Source organism: Alosa sapidissima, chromosome 2 (genome assembly GCF_018492685.1).
Source record: "Alosa sapidissima isolate fAloSap1 chromosome 2, fAloSap1.pri, whole genome shotgun sequence".
Lineage (NCBI taxonomy): Eukaryota > Metazoa > Chordata > Actinopteri > Clupeiformes > Clupeidae > Alosa > Alosa sapidissima.
In genome coordinates this window covers 11,157,672-11,170,529 of record NC_055958.1, presented here as the reverse complement: position 1 = coordinate 11,170,529, position 12,858 = coordinate 11,157,672, and the positions used below count along the sequence as shown (strand labels likewise).

Here is a 12,858-nt window from a genome sequence, read left to right as displayed (position 1 = left end):
GAACCAAACAGTGTCAGAGTACTGATCCAGTGTAGGATTGAAGTGTTTTTTTGAGCAGTATTATGATGGTGGACAGTGCATGGGTCAGAAGTGGTGGTCCGATATCTGGAAGCCTGATTTCACTTTTTGGCCACTATTTGGCCCCCCTCACTTTGAAAATATCTTCTGTGCCCCTCATTAAACCAACCAAATTCACAATGGACCTATACCAGATTAACTGTAAAAGTTGATCTGATCAATGAAATTCATTATTTATCTGTTCAAATGCAGAGACATACAACATTTAAGAAAACTTCAAGGAAAACTTTGGGGGCCTGGCTCAACATTTTTGGGAATTCACTCTCTTTAGTATAGTTTAGACGTGGAAGGCATATACAGTAGCACAGACATAAAGCTGTCCTCAAAAACGGTGTGACAATACAGGGATTACAAGATTCTGTGGTGGAGAAGGTAGAGACTGAGTATGCAACAACTGTTGCATGCAGGTTCTCCACCAATCACAGCTCTATGGGAGAGTGCTAACGGGAAAGGTGCTGTTGAAACAAGCTCATTTGACATCTCGGCTAGCTGGCACGGAAATAAGAGATACACTTTACTATCCTGTATCAATAAAATGCCAAACAGCCCAATGAAATAAACTAAAAAATGCTTTGCCATTAATATATTTAAAAGTATAATTCCCAGCCTGCCCAAACTTTGTAGGATAGAAGATAAACAAGACAAGACAATAATCAGTATGACCATACCATTACAAGTTTGTACAGCAAAACATTGCTTCCCAGATAATGAGACTTCAGGCTGTAAAGCTAAAGTAATATCAAGGGCTGAAAAAATAAGAAGACATAGATATTCATGATATAGACAAGGTTTGAACAAAATTGTGCCATAGACTCCATGGTCGTTCTGTTTTCCATCACACGATAATCTATCATTGGAATTTGCAGGGAATCATTTGCACATTAGCGTACTAGAGATACCAGCAAATTGTGTATCTTATATTGGAAATAGAGGGCGGGAATATACAGTGCCTATAAAAAGCATTCACCCCCTTGGATATTTCCCCTTTTACTGCTTTTATACATTTGTATATTGTAGATCAATTTTATTTGGCCCTTTTTTACAATCATCTACAAAAATCTCCTCTTTAATGTCAAAGTGAAAGCAAATTTCTACAAAGTAATGTTAAATAATTAAACATACAGTATATAATCCAAAATAAGCTATTGCATAAATATATTGTAGTGGTTGGGAACCCCTGGCCTAATAAGACCGGCTGTGTTCTCATGAACTTGAACTGTCAGTTTAGTTAGATAGGCCTGTTTAATTAAGGATCCGTCACATATGAAGTTGAGATTAGAGATTAGTTTGAATAATAAACTGAAACCTCTCTGAACTCCAAATATCAATTCATCAAATTACTTTAATGTTTTTATAATTTTATAATCACTAATAACAAAATGTAACAGCACTAAACACACACTATACAGCAATCTGGGCGAGAAAGTCAGAGAAAACAAATCACAATTAAAACACATAAAGATAAATAAGTAAAATAGGGGGAAAAAACAAGCTTTACTTGATGATAATATTATTTATGGGGCACTAGTCAGTTCAAACTGAATAAAATGCAGGAAATGAGACCAGACCTGGTAGAATGTTCAAATGAGGCTGTGTGTGGCATTCTTTTCCATTGTCTAAGAATGCTCAGCTAGTGTCAGAGCGGACTCCGCTTTAGAAACCCCTGGTTGCAAAAGGGACCCATCTCCAAGTAGACACAGCTGGGGAGACTCTGGCAATGGTGTGGCTAACCAACCAGGGGCAATCCCACAAAAGATGAAGGTAGGAGCCTGTGTCATTCATACACTTCTAACACAGATTGTCCTTCATCAATCCGTTTTATGAAGCTTGACTGGTGTATAGTAAATTCCTGTGAATAACCTTTTAATATGTGAAATTGCCTATCGCATCCCTCACCGGCCACCCTGCATTTTAGACCACCTTTTCCCATGCCTACTAAATTACGTTAATGTTACAATGACATATTATATATTAACACCCTGCCATTACATGTTAATGATAGGCTATTTGCACCCAATGTCGCCTAGGTATTTTGGCTATGGCCAGTAACTGTCCTGATAGTTTTTCATTAGTTTTAGGACGGCACTGCAGAATGTCCCATTCTTATGATAAAGAGATGTGTGTATTTGAAGGGTTCAGATGCAAAAGCCTCTAAATGCCACCTATGTCAAAAATGAGATAAAGATGGTGAGGGGATGCTCTTCACACATAGTATACGCTAATCAAATAATTTAACTTCTAAACCTCCTAAATACCACTATCTTCCTGGTCTGAAATATCGATTTATAGGCAAAAACCTATAGGAGCCTGAATTTAAATGCTCATTTAAAAGAAAAGTGGTCAGACGGATTTCAAGGGTTTTGCATCTGAACTCTTCATTTATTTGCCTATAGACAGATCAAAATCTAATTTGGGGTTGCATGTGATTGGTTTTTTCAATTCACTTCAACAGAGGTCTTGGCTAGGACGTAGGCTATACTTAATCGTTATTGTTACCGCTTCGCTGCCAAACTTGCACCCATGATGTAAAACACATTCGGTTATGGGCGAAAGTAAAATGGCCACCATTGCTGGCATGAGGGGTTTTGTGGCTCCATATTCAGGGACATACAAGACTGTACAAGAGTACCAAATGTCATGCTTTCATGAGTGACTGAGTGTCATTTACATATCAACAGGCCTAAACATTGTCATAACAACATTAAAACATTGCTATACTTTCCCCCCATCTTTTATCCAAAGGAAGCCGATTTGTGTGCCAAAGTTGGTCCCATCTCGAACATGAGAGAAGAACATGTCTGAGTGGCAAGAGGTGCACAGTGTTACACTTGGAATGTCTGTAACAGTGTCATCATGAATGTGCTCAGAGACGAGCCCCTCTCGCTCCAGCAGAACTCTGAAAGTTAAAACACATTTACAAAATGATTAAAAAAAAGACTTTCTTATTCAACAAATGAATGAACCTAATTTGGGGTAGGTTGGATGTATGTTGTTTATATTCTTCTGTTTCTTTTTGTATTTCTAACAATCAAATTTGAATAATTGTCTTGTGACAGTGGGGAGTGGGGACTTTATTAGGAGTCATTTGTCTTCTTGACCTGCAAATAACCATCATAGATAAACACTCATTGCATGGTGGTTTACCTTGTAGCCAGCCTGATATTGATGAAGGGCTTTGGTGTCCCATCTTTCCTGACACAATGTGGGTGAATGGAATGGAACTCTTTGGCTGACTCCTGGTCAAGCTTGAAGCAGCAGGAACCAACAGATGGACCAATCACAGCTAAAATATTTTCCGTCTTACTACCAAATCGTGACACCATGGCATTTACTGTTGCCTTAGCAATCCCCATTAGTGTACCCTTCCAGCCTTCATTAATGGAGGAGAGCATACCGAAAAACAGAAGAAAAAAAACACTGGATTATGCAAATTATGTTGAATTAAATATTAACTTTTGCCTTAAAAGTGTAAAACAAATTGATGGTTAAGTTGAACCAAAATCAATTATTTGTCAAGGCTTGGTGACTGCTAAAATATATGGCCTTACTGGAGAAAATATCCACATGAGACTTTTGGTGTCAAAACCAATCCAATAGCCTTTACATTTTGGCAAATGCAGAAAACTGTCCCTCGTGATCCCTATTACCTTATGAAAATGATGTACTTCCCAATTCACCAGACTAACTCTGCCACAATGCTTGGTAACTTCAACAAAGAGTGAGTGAATAGTTTTGAAATAGTCACCTGCGTGAGCCACTCCAATAACTTTTTCTACAGGGTCGGTGAAGAGTAGTGGCATGCAGTCAGCACCTGGTGCTGCTATGACAACGTTGACTTGATTGGTAACAATTCCATCATAGCTCTCAGGTGCTTCTTCTCCGATCACCCACACATCACTGGCATGATTTGTCTAGAAAAAAAAAAAAACATTAAGTTGTCATTTCTTCAAAGACAGTTTGTGTTACTGTACACAAACATTAATTGTTGTTGCTTCCGGTTCATAGACTTCTGGTTCCTCATATCCACACTTAGTTGGCCTTTTGTTATGGTGCCCCTACTTCCTGGAATAATCTTCAATGTAACATAAAAATGAAAACTCTACTTTCCTATAATCAATTCAGGGCCCAGTTTCCCGATAACGACGGAGACACGCTCACGATCGTTCGCTTGGTTTTTCCGACTGTTTCCTGAACATGCTCGTAGCGTGAACGCGCGTGCACTGAGCTTAAGATGCTCTTAAGGGGAGCTGTCCACGTTAATAGTTCTGAAATATCCTCTAATTTGATGGTGATGTCAGGTGACTGCACGTCACAGCCAGGCCTACCATTCAAACTTAGGATCTACACATTAATTCACATCAATACGGAAATAGAAACACTTTGACATCTGCATGTAAGCATCCCAAGTAGCCTAGTCTAGGTTATATACCACACACAAACATAAATAATTGTAATTATTTAACATTAGATTGTTGCACAATGCAATAATCTTTTGCGGTGTCACTTAAGAACACGTTTGAAGATAAGAAAGAAGTTGAGTAAGAAAGTGAGGAAATGTGTAGGCTTAGATTTTGATGCAGTAGGCCTACAGACTAAACCACATGTTCCTTTCTCTGCTTTTACCTCATAGGCCTAATAAAATATAGCCTTCACTTAGCAAAGATAATGGCAAACTATTCTGGCAACGTCTCGTTTCATAACTTGATTGCATTTTTGTCCGCTTTTCATCACATTATTATGACCATTAAATGTAGGCTATGCTATTTTGCACGTTAAAATCTGATTCATCACAGATAAACACAATAAAGAATGGGAACGTAAATTGGATTATGTATTCTAAGTTGTAATTACTCTGTATGTCCTGTTGGTGACCTCAGTGAGAAGTACTGTTAAGACGCTCTTAGCCGGTAACGAGAACTCTGGAGCACTCGTAGATCTACGAGTGTTTTCACGACGTTCTTAAGCTACAATGGTTTCGGGAAACAGTCGGCAAATCTTAAGACGTTCGTAAGAGGGACTTTACGACGCTCTTAGGCTTAAGATGCTTTCGGGAAACTGGGCCCAGATCTGTAATCACAAACCTTCCTATGTCAAATTGTACCTGTTTTATGTAAACGTTATTTTATTATTGTTATTATTTTATTGTGAATATTTTCAGTATTTTTATTTTTCCCTTCCTCCTTAATAATGTTATGTAGGTTATCTTATTATTTGTTTTCTTTTGTTTTATTTACCACAATTTTTATACTATATCTCTTTTCATTGTTACTGTAATCTCGGCTTCACTGAAAATGAGGACTACCCTCAATTAACCTCCGAGAATAAATAAAGATTGAATGGATGAATGAATGAATGGTTAGGTCTGTTTCACTGACATGGACTGATTTAGAGAAAGCTAAAGGAGGTACACAACACTTCTACAAATCATCAAACACAAATGATCTACAAAATTATACCTCATATATCAGATATTCTAAGGATAAGAACTGACAGAATAAATCTGCAGTGAGATGAACGATTGCTCATACTTTAAAAGATTAGGCCATTAAAAATAATGTTTTCTGGGCACACATTTCAATGCGACTGAAGGCAAATTTACAGAGGCTAACCCTCTCACCTTTACCAGGTGGAACTGGTGAGGCTGAAAGCCCATCTGGAGTCCAAGACGCCTGATGTTCTCATTCACAACCGCCTTGGGGTCTCTCCGCCTGGAGCTGCTGAAGAGGTTGAGTGAGCTTAGAGTGCTGATGTAGGAGATTCCTCCCATCCTAGTACTGAAACCATGGGAGAAGCAGTCTAGAGGACAGAGAGGACTTGCTTTAAAAACAATATTATATAACATATCATAAAGGAATATAGTCATATAAACATAAATCAACCAGATTTTTTTTCCCTCAGGATAGTTCATATAGGCTATGGCGATATCATTATTTGATGTTGTGTGATCTTGAGAATCAAGAGTAGCCTAAGTTAGCCTATATTCTACCCAAACGTCTAACTATTCTTCCCAAATTAAATTGAAAGCGCTAATAATGATCATATAACTCACCAGGCACCAGGGATGATTTAAGGACCGTAATTTCACCAACTGCTGGGAGCTGTCGAAGAAATGTACCCACTTCTTCTGTCACGTCTGTGATCTCTCTAGAGGTAATGTTTGTACCAGGCCTAGCACTACCGAAAGTGCTCGGATCTTCGAACACGGTGACATATTCAAAGAGGTACACAGGTGTAAAGAGAAGTTCTTGGTATTTTTGCAGGATAATCATCCGATTATGAGACGTAATTACCACAATATTGCTCAAGTCCAGACTATCCAATTCTCGCTTGATTGTGTAGAGCAAAGCAGAAACTGAGCTGTCCAGTAAGACACGAATCTGTTTCCTTAAGCTGACAAATTTCTCAGGTGTTATGCCTAGAGCACTTGAGCTCTGCTGCAGACAACCAATGAGGTAAACAGGTTCGTGCATTTCATCAGCCTGACCAAGAATCATTGATATCTTTCCTGTAAATGCTTCAAAACAAGCCTTACTGTACTCTGAACTAGGATCGCTGCCAAGATCCACGACAATAACTTTAGCCATGCGGTCGGGTATTTACTAAGCACAAGCGAAGGCGGAGGGAGCAAAATATTCAAGCGTCAACAGGCTATGTCGCTTACTTGCTTTACCTGAACGATTAGACTTAGGACTTCAAAAAGCTCTTTTACCTTAGAAAACAATGTAGCCTACCGGAGAGCCTGCAGTGTAGAGGACAAGCTCAAAACTTCCTGAATGACGTCGTACCGCCGTGTACCTCAGTGGAAACTCCAGATCATGAGACAAACAAGGCTCAAGGAAGATAAACAAGGCTGTGTTTCATAACATCGTATTGTTATACCGGTACTCCAGCAAAGCAATGCACTGTATTGTTATCAAGGGAAATGGGTTTTGCTTCTTATTTACGTCTTTCATATCACTCAAGTAGTCAGTCACTTCTTGCAGTGGAACTTCATTCAAAAGTGAAAGCAGACAGTTGATCAGCTCCAGTGTTGGGAGTAATTCATTACAAAACTAATGTAATTACAGTAATGCATTGCTTTTTGCTGTAATGCAGTAATGTAAGGCATTACCAATACAATTTCAGTAATATTTTACTCGGTACAATTCTCAGTAACTGAAGTTACTTTGCTTTTTAACCTTCTAACACTGTTCCGGTCAAAAATGACCGATTTACACATTCCCTGTATCATATGGCATTTTTTATCAGATTGCCTCAAGATCTTATGATATCCTTCACAAAAGGCTTTTAAACACATAGCATTTGTTGTGACTACTTTCTTTGAATTTTGAGTGATTTTTTCAACTTAGAAACACTTTTTTTGTTCACGGTCAAAAATGACCACCATAGGAAATGATTGGGAAAAAGTATAATTTTCATCCAGGAGATAAAAGACATCTCCTTACACACACTCCTACAACTTACCACCAATGTTCCCACACACATGCATGCATGCACACACAGAAGCTGCACACCCACCCACACACACACACACACACACAAACAGACACACATAAAGTACACACACATGTACACCCACTCACAGACACACACACACACACACTCAGTACATGTTGTCAGTTCATGTTGTCATGTTGCCACTTGTGCGTGTGAACCACCAATGTTCACACATATGCATTCACGCACATACAGAAACACACCCACCCACACACACACAAACAGACACACACACACACATGTACACCCACTCACACACACACATACACATACACACATTCACACACACAGTTCATGTTGTCAGTTCATGTTGTCATGTTGCCACATGTGCATGTGACCCACTAATGTTTGCACACACATGCATGTACGCACACACAGAAACACTCACACCCACACACACACACATACACACATTTACACCCACTCTCTCTCTCTCTCACACACACACACAGACACACACACACACACAGTTCATGTGGTCAGTTCATGTTGTCATGTGAACCACCAGTGAGTGTTCGCACACATTCACGCACATACAGAAACACACACACCCACACTCACAAACACACATGTTGTAGAGCAGTTAAACTGTCCAGTCAAAATTGACCACAAACAGTAAATTAAGGGGGGTAGCAACAAACAGTGTTTAAAGGTTAATCTAAAATTGAGAAATGCTCAATTGGCACCAGAGAAGATTATCCAAGAATTAAAAAAAGTCATCTATGCTGGTCCTGGAATTTGATTGCCTTGTTTAGATGACTGTAGAAAGGGAATTTGAGTTATCTCTGCCATTCATGCAACAGATCTAACATGGTTAGGCTATACTTCTCATTTCAAGCAGTGAGAATAACTAAAATGTTTCTTTTACAGACAAAGATCATAGCCATTATTCTCAAACTATTTGCATTAAGTCTACACCACTGTAAGTGGAAGGAAAGGCAACCAGCAATGATGAGAACCATATAAAGTCAACATACAATTTCACTATGGCTATATTTTACTATATTAAGTTGTGAGTGACCTTTGGCCTTTGGGGCCTACATTGTCCCATGAGCCATAACTGCAACCATTATATTGTTCTTTTGTTAGCCTTAAGCCTAGCTCAGTCATTATGCCATACCACATCCCCTCCTGCCGTGTAATGAGCTGCATTAAACACATGAAGATCTATTGAGAACACCAAATCCATATTTCCTGTTATTTTGGTGAAAGTAATGTAAACGTAGTGTAATGCCTTACAATTCAAAGACAGTAATATTGTAACAAATATGTAACAAATTACTTTGAGATGACAGTAACAAGTAATAAATAATGCATTACGCTTTTGAAGTAACTTGCCCAACACTGATCAGCTCTAAAGGGTCATTCCATGTGGTAACTCTATACAAAACATATTGATCTCAATGGTGCATTTTGCCCATGATCAGGGTGGAAAATAAAAAAGAAAGATTTGCATAAGACAAATCAAATTGGTGTTTTTTTTTAAAAGAAGGGATCATGGATAATAAAGAAAAAAATATTTAAAAAATCTTTGTATATTTCCACAAGGTGTTTGGGTGCTCTGAAAATGAGAACTAAAATGATTTTTCAGACTTGTGAGGTCTGCTGAAGGGATTTCTTCTTTGTTCATTGCTTTTTGTGAGAGTGTTTCTACTTACCTCAATAAGGAAAATAAATTAAGAGCCTATGTGGAGTACAAATATGTCTTCTGAAGGCCTAAACAGAGCTCAGCCAAAAACTCAAATAACATTTTGATCAACTTTGAGAGACAGCTATGACCATGTGTAACAGAGGTTGTAATTCGTCCGCCGCTCACGGCCCTCGAACCCGCCACCTCGACACACACCGGCATGGGAGTCGAACGCTCTAAACACTGAGCTAAAAGCCCAGGCTTCCAACTCAGCGGTTAGAAGCGTTCTTAAGGTTAGGGCTGTGAGGATTTACACGGGCAACTAGCACGCTAGCTCAGTTCGCCTCCGTTACACATGCAGGATCATCCAGACCAAACATGACGATTTTGCTACATACTATTCCTATTTATGTACCAGCATGCACAATTTGAGCCTCCTACATAGTTTAGTTCTTGCGCTATGCGCAAAAAAAAGAGGCCGAACAAAATCGACACCCCCCTCCCCCCGTAAAACTGTCTCTCATCCATCCATTTCAAACCATTCATTCATCCATTAATCTGTCTATCAACATCCATTAAAGGTGCCCTGCCACACAAAACCATTTTTATTATTTTTTTTATGTGTTAGGTCTATATTTGTTTGTGCTATGTCAGGAATGTGAAAATGAACAGCTACCTCTTCTGTCAGCTCTAGCCACTGAAAAGAAATAAGCGGAGAAATTAGACCAATTGCAAAAGCTCTTCAGTTTGACGTGGAATTGATTGAGCTCATTACTATTCATGAGCTCGCCCAGTTGAGACTGTGCTCACAAAATTTGTTTAGCTCTGTGACAGTTTCCGTAGGCCTATGCAAGGATGGCTGAATGTCAACGGGCTTGTGCACTATGCACGAATAGAACTTCAACGATGCCTTTTACCTAGCATACGCATAAGCAATAGCATAGCAACCACTTTATTTGGCATAGCAACCACCATATGTACCCTAGCGACACCCTAGCATCCATCTTAAATACCCTACCAACAACCTACCAGCCACCACTATAATGTCAACCTAGCAACCAACATGATTACCCTAGCAACCAGCATAGCAACTGCTTTATTTGGCATAGCAACCACCATATGTTCCCTAGAACACCCTAGCAACAATATTAATTACCCCTATCAACAATCTAGCAACCACAACTGTAATGTCAACCTAATAACCACCATAGCAACCAACATGATTACCCTAGCAACCAGCATAGCAACCACCGTGTCTACTTTAGCAACACCATAGTAACTATTTCTGCATTATCAGTTTTACTCTATGGTATTTTACATTACCATTTTTACATTTTCATGCACTGGTAATTCCTTGGAATTGCATGTCAAGTTATTATTATTATTATTGTTATTATTTTTATTATGTCTATAATTAACATGTGGTTCAAACTTTGACGTGTAGCTCTTCAATCCAATTAATCTGCTATGATTTTTGTCATATTTGTGTGATTTATACTTTTTGAGATATTTGCCTTATTCACATGGCGGCCAGAACAAGGCTACAGGGTACACTTGCCATCACACTTCAGTCCAGCAGATAGTGGTAATGCACTCCGTTTGCAAACTTGCTTGGAACCGAAGGGTTGATGGTTCGAACCCCCACCAGTAGGAGCGGCTGAAGTGCCCTTGACACGGCACCTTAACCCTCACTGCTCCCCGAGCGCCACTGTAGCAAGGCAGCACACTGCTCCAGGTTAGTGTGTGCTTCACCTCACTGTGTGTTCACTGTGTGCTCTGTGTGTTCACTAATTCACGAATGGGATTAATGCAGAGACCAAATTCCTGGAATACGCAAGTATACTTGGCCTAGAAACCTGATTTACATTTACATATCTACCCTAGCAACACCCTAACAACCATCTCAAGTACCATAGCAAAAACCTAGCAACCACTTTTTATAGGAAACTAACCACTATGTTTGCCCTAGCAACACCCCAGCAACCATCTCAAATACCCTAGCAACAACTGGTAATGTGAGCTGTATCCTGTTTCCTGAAGTCAATAACCAGCTCCTTTTACTGATACTGAGAGAAAGAAGTTTGTGTAACAAGCCTAACCTGTTTTCTGTAAGCGGTCTCATTATTGTTGATGATCAGGGCCATAATGGTGTTGTGGTTAGCAAAACCTTATGAGAATTCTAGACATTGGATTAAAAAAATGTGGTGGTGGTGAGGGCGGTAGGGCTGTAGTGGAACTGGGCTCGCATAGACGTCACCCGCCACATTCAAACCTGCCTCCCCAATTTGCTGTAGGCAGACTGACGCTACAATTGGTCTCAGTAAGTCCCTTTGGATAAAAGCATCAGCAAAACACATACATTTAAAGCAACACCAAAGAGTTTTTTGTACCTTAAAATAATGTTTCCAAAATCGTTTCAGTGGTTCATCAACTCGTAACAGGGTGAACGGCAATTCTGCATTCGCTTCGCGGCCCTCTATCTGCTATAACCGCACTATAGGCTAAGTTAGCCAGATCGGGTAGGGGATATGTAGTTCGATGGAATGAGACATAAGAAACTACAAATTTGACTTGCATCTGATGTCGCAATACATCGTACTTTTATAAGCCATGCAAAATATTCTACCTTGTCTGTGGACATCGTTATTTGCAAAGCCGGAGCTGGATAAACAAATAGCGTGCGTGCGACAGAGGGAAAGTTCTTTGGTGTTGCTTTAAGAAATAATGGGGAAAACATCAGAAAGAAAATTAAGTTATAAGCAGAAAGAAATAAAACATGAAATGTTGCTACAACAATAACAACAAAAACAAATACCAAAGCTATGATTATAATATGCTATGTTTTATATGAAGTTTGCTTCAAACAAATTAACTAATTAGACAGGTGTTGAATGAACCAATTGGTTATCACTCCAAGGGAGTATTCACCGTGATCGCTTCCTTCTGAGGAAAGACAATGCTTCTTGGAGGAGTAAAGCGTTCAAGATAGGGAATAGAGCTGTTAGTTTGATTAAATAATGTAGAGGATGGTGCATTACCTATTTAAAATGACATGGTAATCATCATGACCACCAGGTGGAGCAACGAAACTATGCAGTGGTAACTAAAGCTGAAGTCTTTGCCAGGATATATTATTTTCTCAAATATTGTAGGCTCTGTGCTGGTTAAGACTAATGCATTCACTGCGCTAGCACATAAAACAGACATGATCTCAAAAGCATAATGAAGCAACTTAAAAAGTGATAGTTGTATGTAACCTCTCTTTTTCAGCGTCCGTCCGTGTTAGTAATGATGAAAAAAATGGTCAAAAAACTGATGATTGCCCATAAATCATTGTCAAAGTCAAAGTCAAAGTCAAAGTCAGCTTTATTGTCAATTTCTTCACATGTTCCAGACATACAAAGAGATCGAAATATCGGGTATAATGAGGCAGGCAGAAGTTTCCTATTTTTTTTAATGATCTACATGTCATTTTAGCTTTCTAGACGTTGACTTCCCGTCACATTAACCAGCATTAACATTTCAAATAGACAGCTCATTGCTTACGAATGCTCTACAGTGAACACGCTTTTCAACATTTTCACTTGACGCTCAGGTTTGCAAAAAGGAAGAGGATGTTGATCGTGCACGCTGATCCGTGTCGCGCGCCTGAG

At 39.2% G+C, this 12,858-nt stretch overlaps 1 protein-coding gene across 3 annotated transcripts; it reads right to left on the bottom strand.

The window, feature by feature from the left end:
* Positions 1-2,457: 2,457 nt before the first annotated feature.
* lacc1 (laccase (multicopper oxidoreductase) domain containing 1) lies at positions 2,458-7,072 on the bottom strand. 3 transcript variants are annotated; one of them, XM_042070186.1, is made up of 6 exons: positions 6,788-7,071; positions 6,128-6,271; positions 5,696-5,874; positions 3,824-3,989; positions 3,223-3,448; positions 2,458-2,974 (listed from the first exon to the last, which is right to left on the bottom strand). In XM_042070186.1, exons 3-6 carry the CDS (start codon positions 5,843-5,845, stop codon positions 2,791-2,793), a joined length of 726 nt encoding a protein of 241 aa, XP_041926120.1. In that variant the 5' UTR covers positions 5,846-5,874; positions 6,128-6,271; positions 6,788-7,071; the 3' UTR covers positions 2,458-2,790. The 3 variants fall into 3 exon arrangements, with proteins under 3 accessions (XP_041926120.1, XP_041926101.1, XP_041926110.1); XM_042070167.1 differs by having other exon boundaries at positions 6,128-7,072; XM_042070176.1 differs by having other exon boundaries at positions 5,702-5,874; positions 6,128-7,072.
* Between the last annotated feature and the right edge of the window lie 5,786 nt (positions 7,073-12,858).

Excerpts from the sequence above, each read along its gene's own strand:
- lacc1 (XM_042070167.1), bottom strand. The coding sequence starts at position 6,662 with ATGGCTAAAGTTATTGTCGTGGATCTTGGCAGCGATCCTAGTTCAGAG. Across the intron at positions 5,875-6,127 it reads TAAATCATCCCTGGTGCCTG|ACTGCTTCTCCCATGGTTTC; the intron begins GTGAGTTATATG and ends TCTGTCCTCTAG. Across the intron at positions 3,990-5,695 it reads ACCAGTTCCACCTGGTAAAG|ACAAATCATGCCAGTGATGT; the intron begins GTGAGAGGGTTA and ends TTTTTTTTCTAG.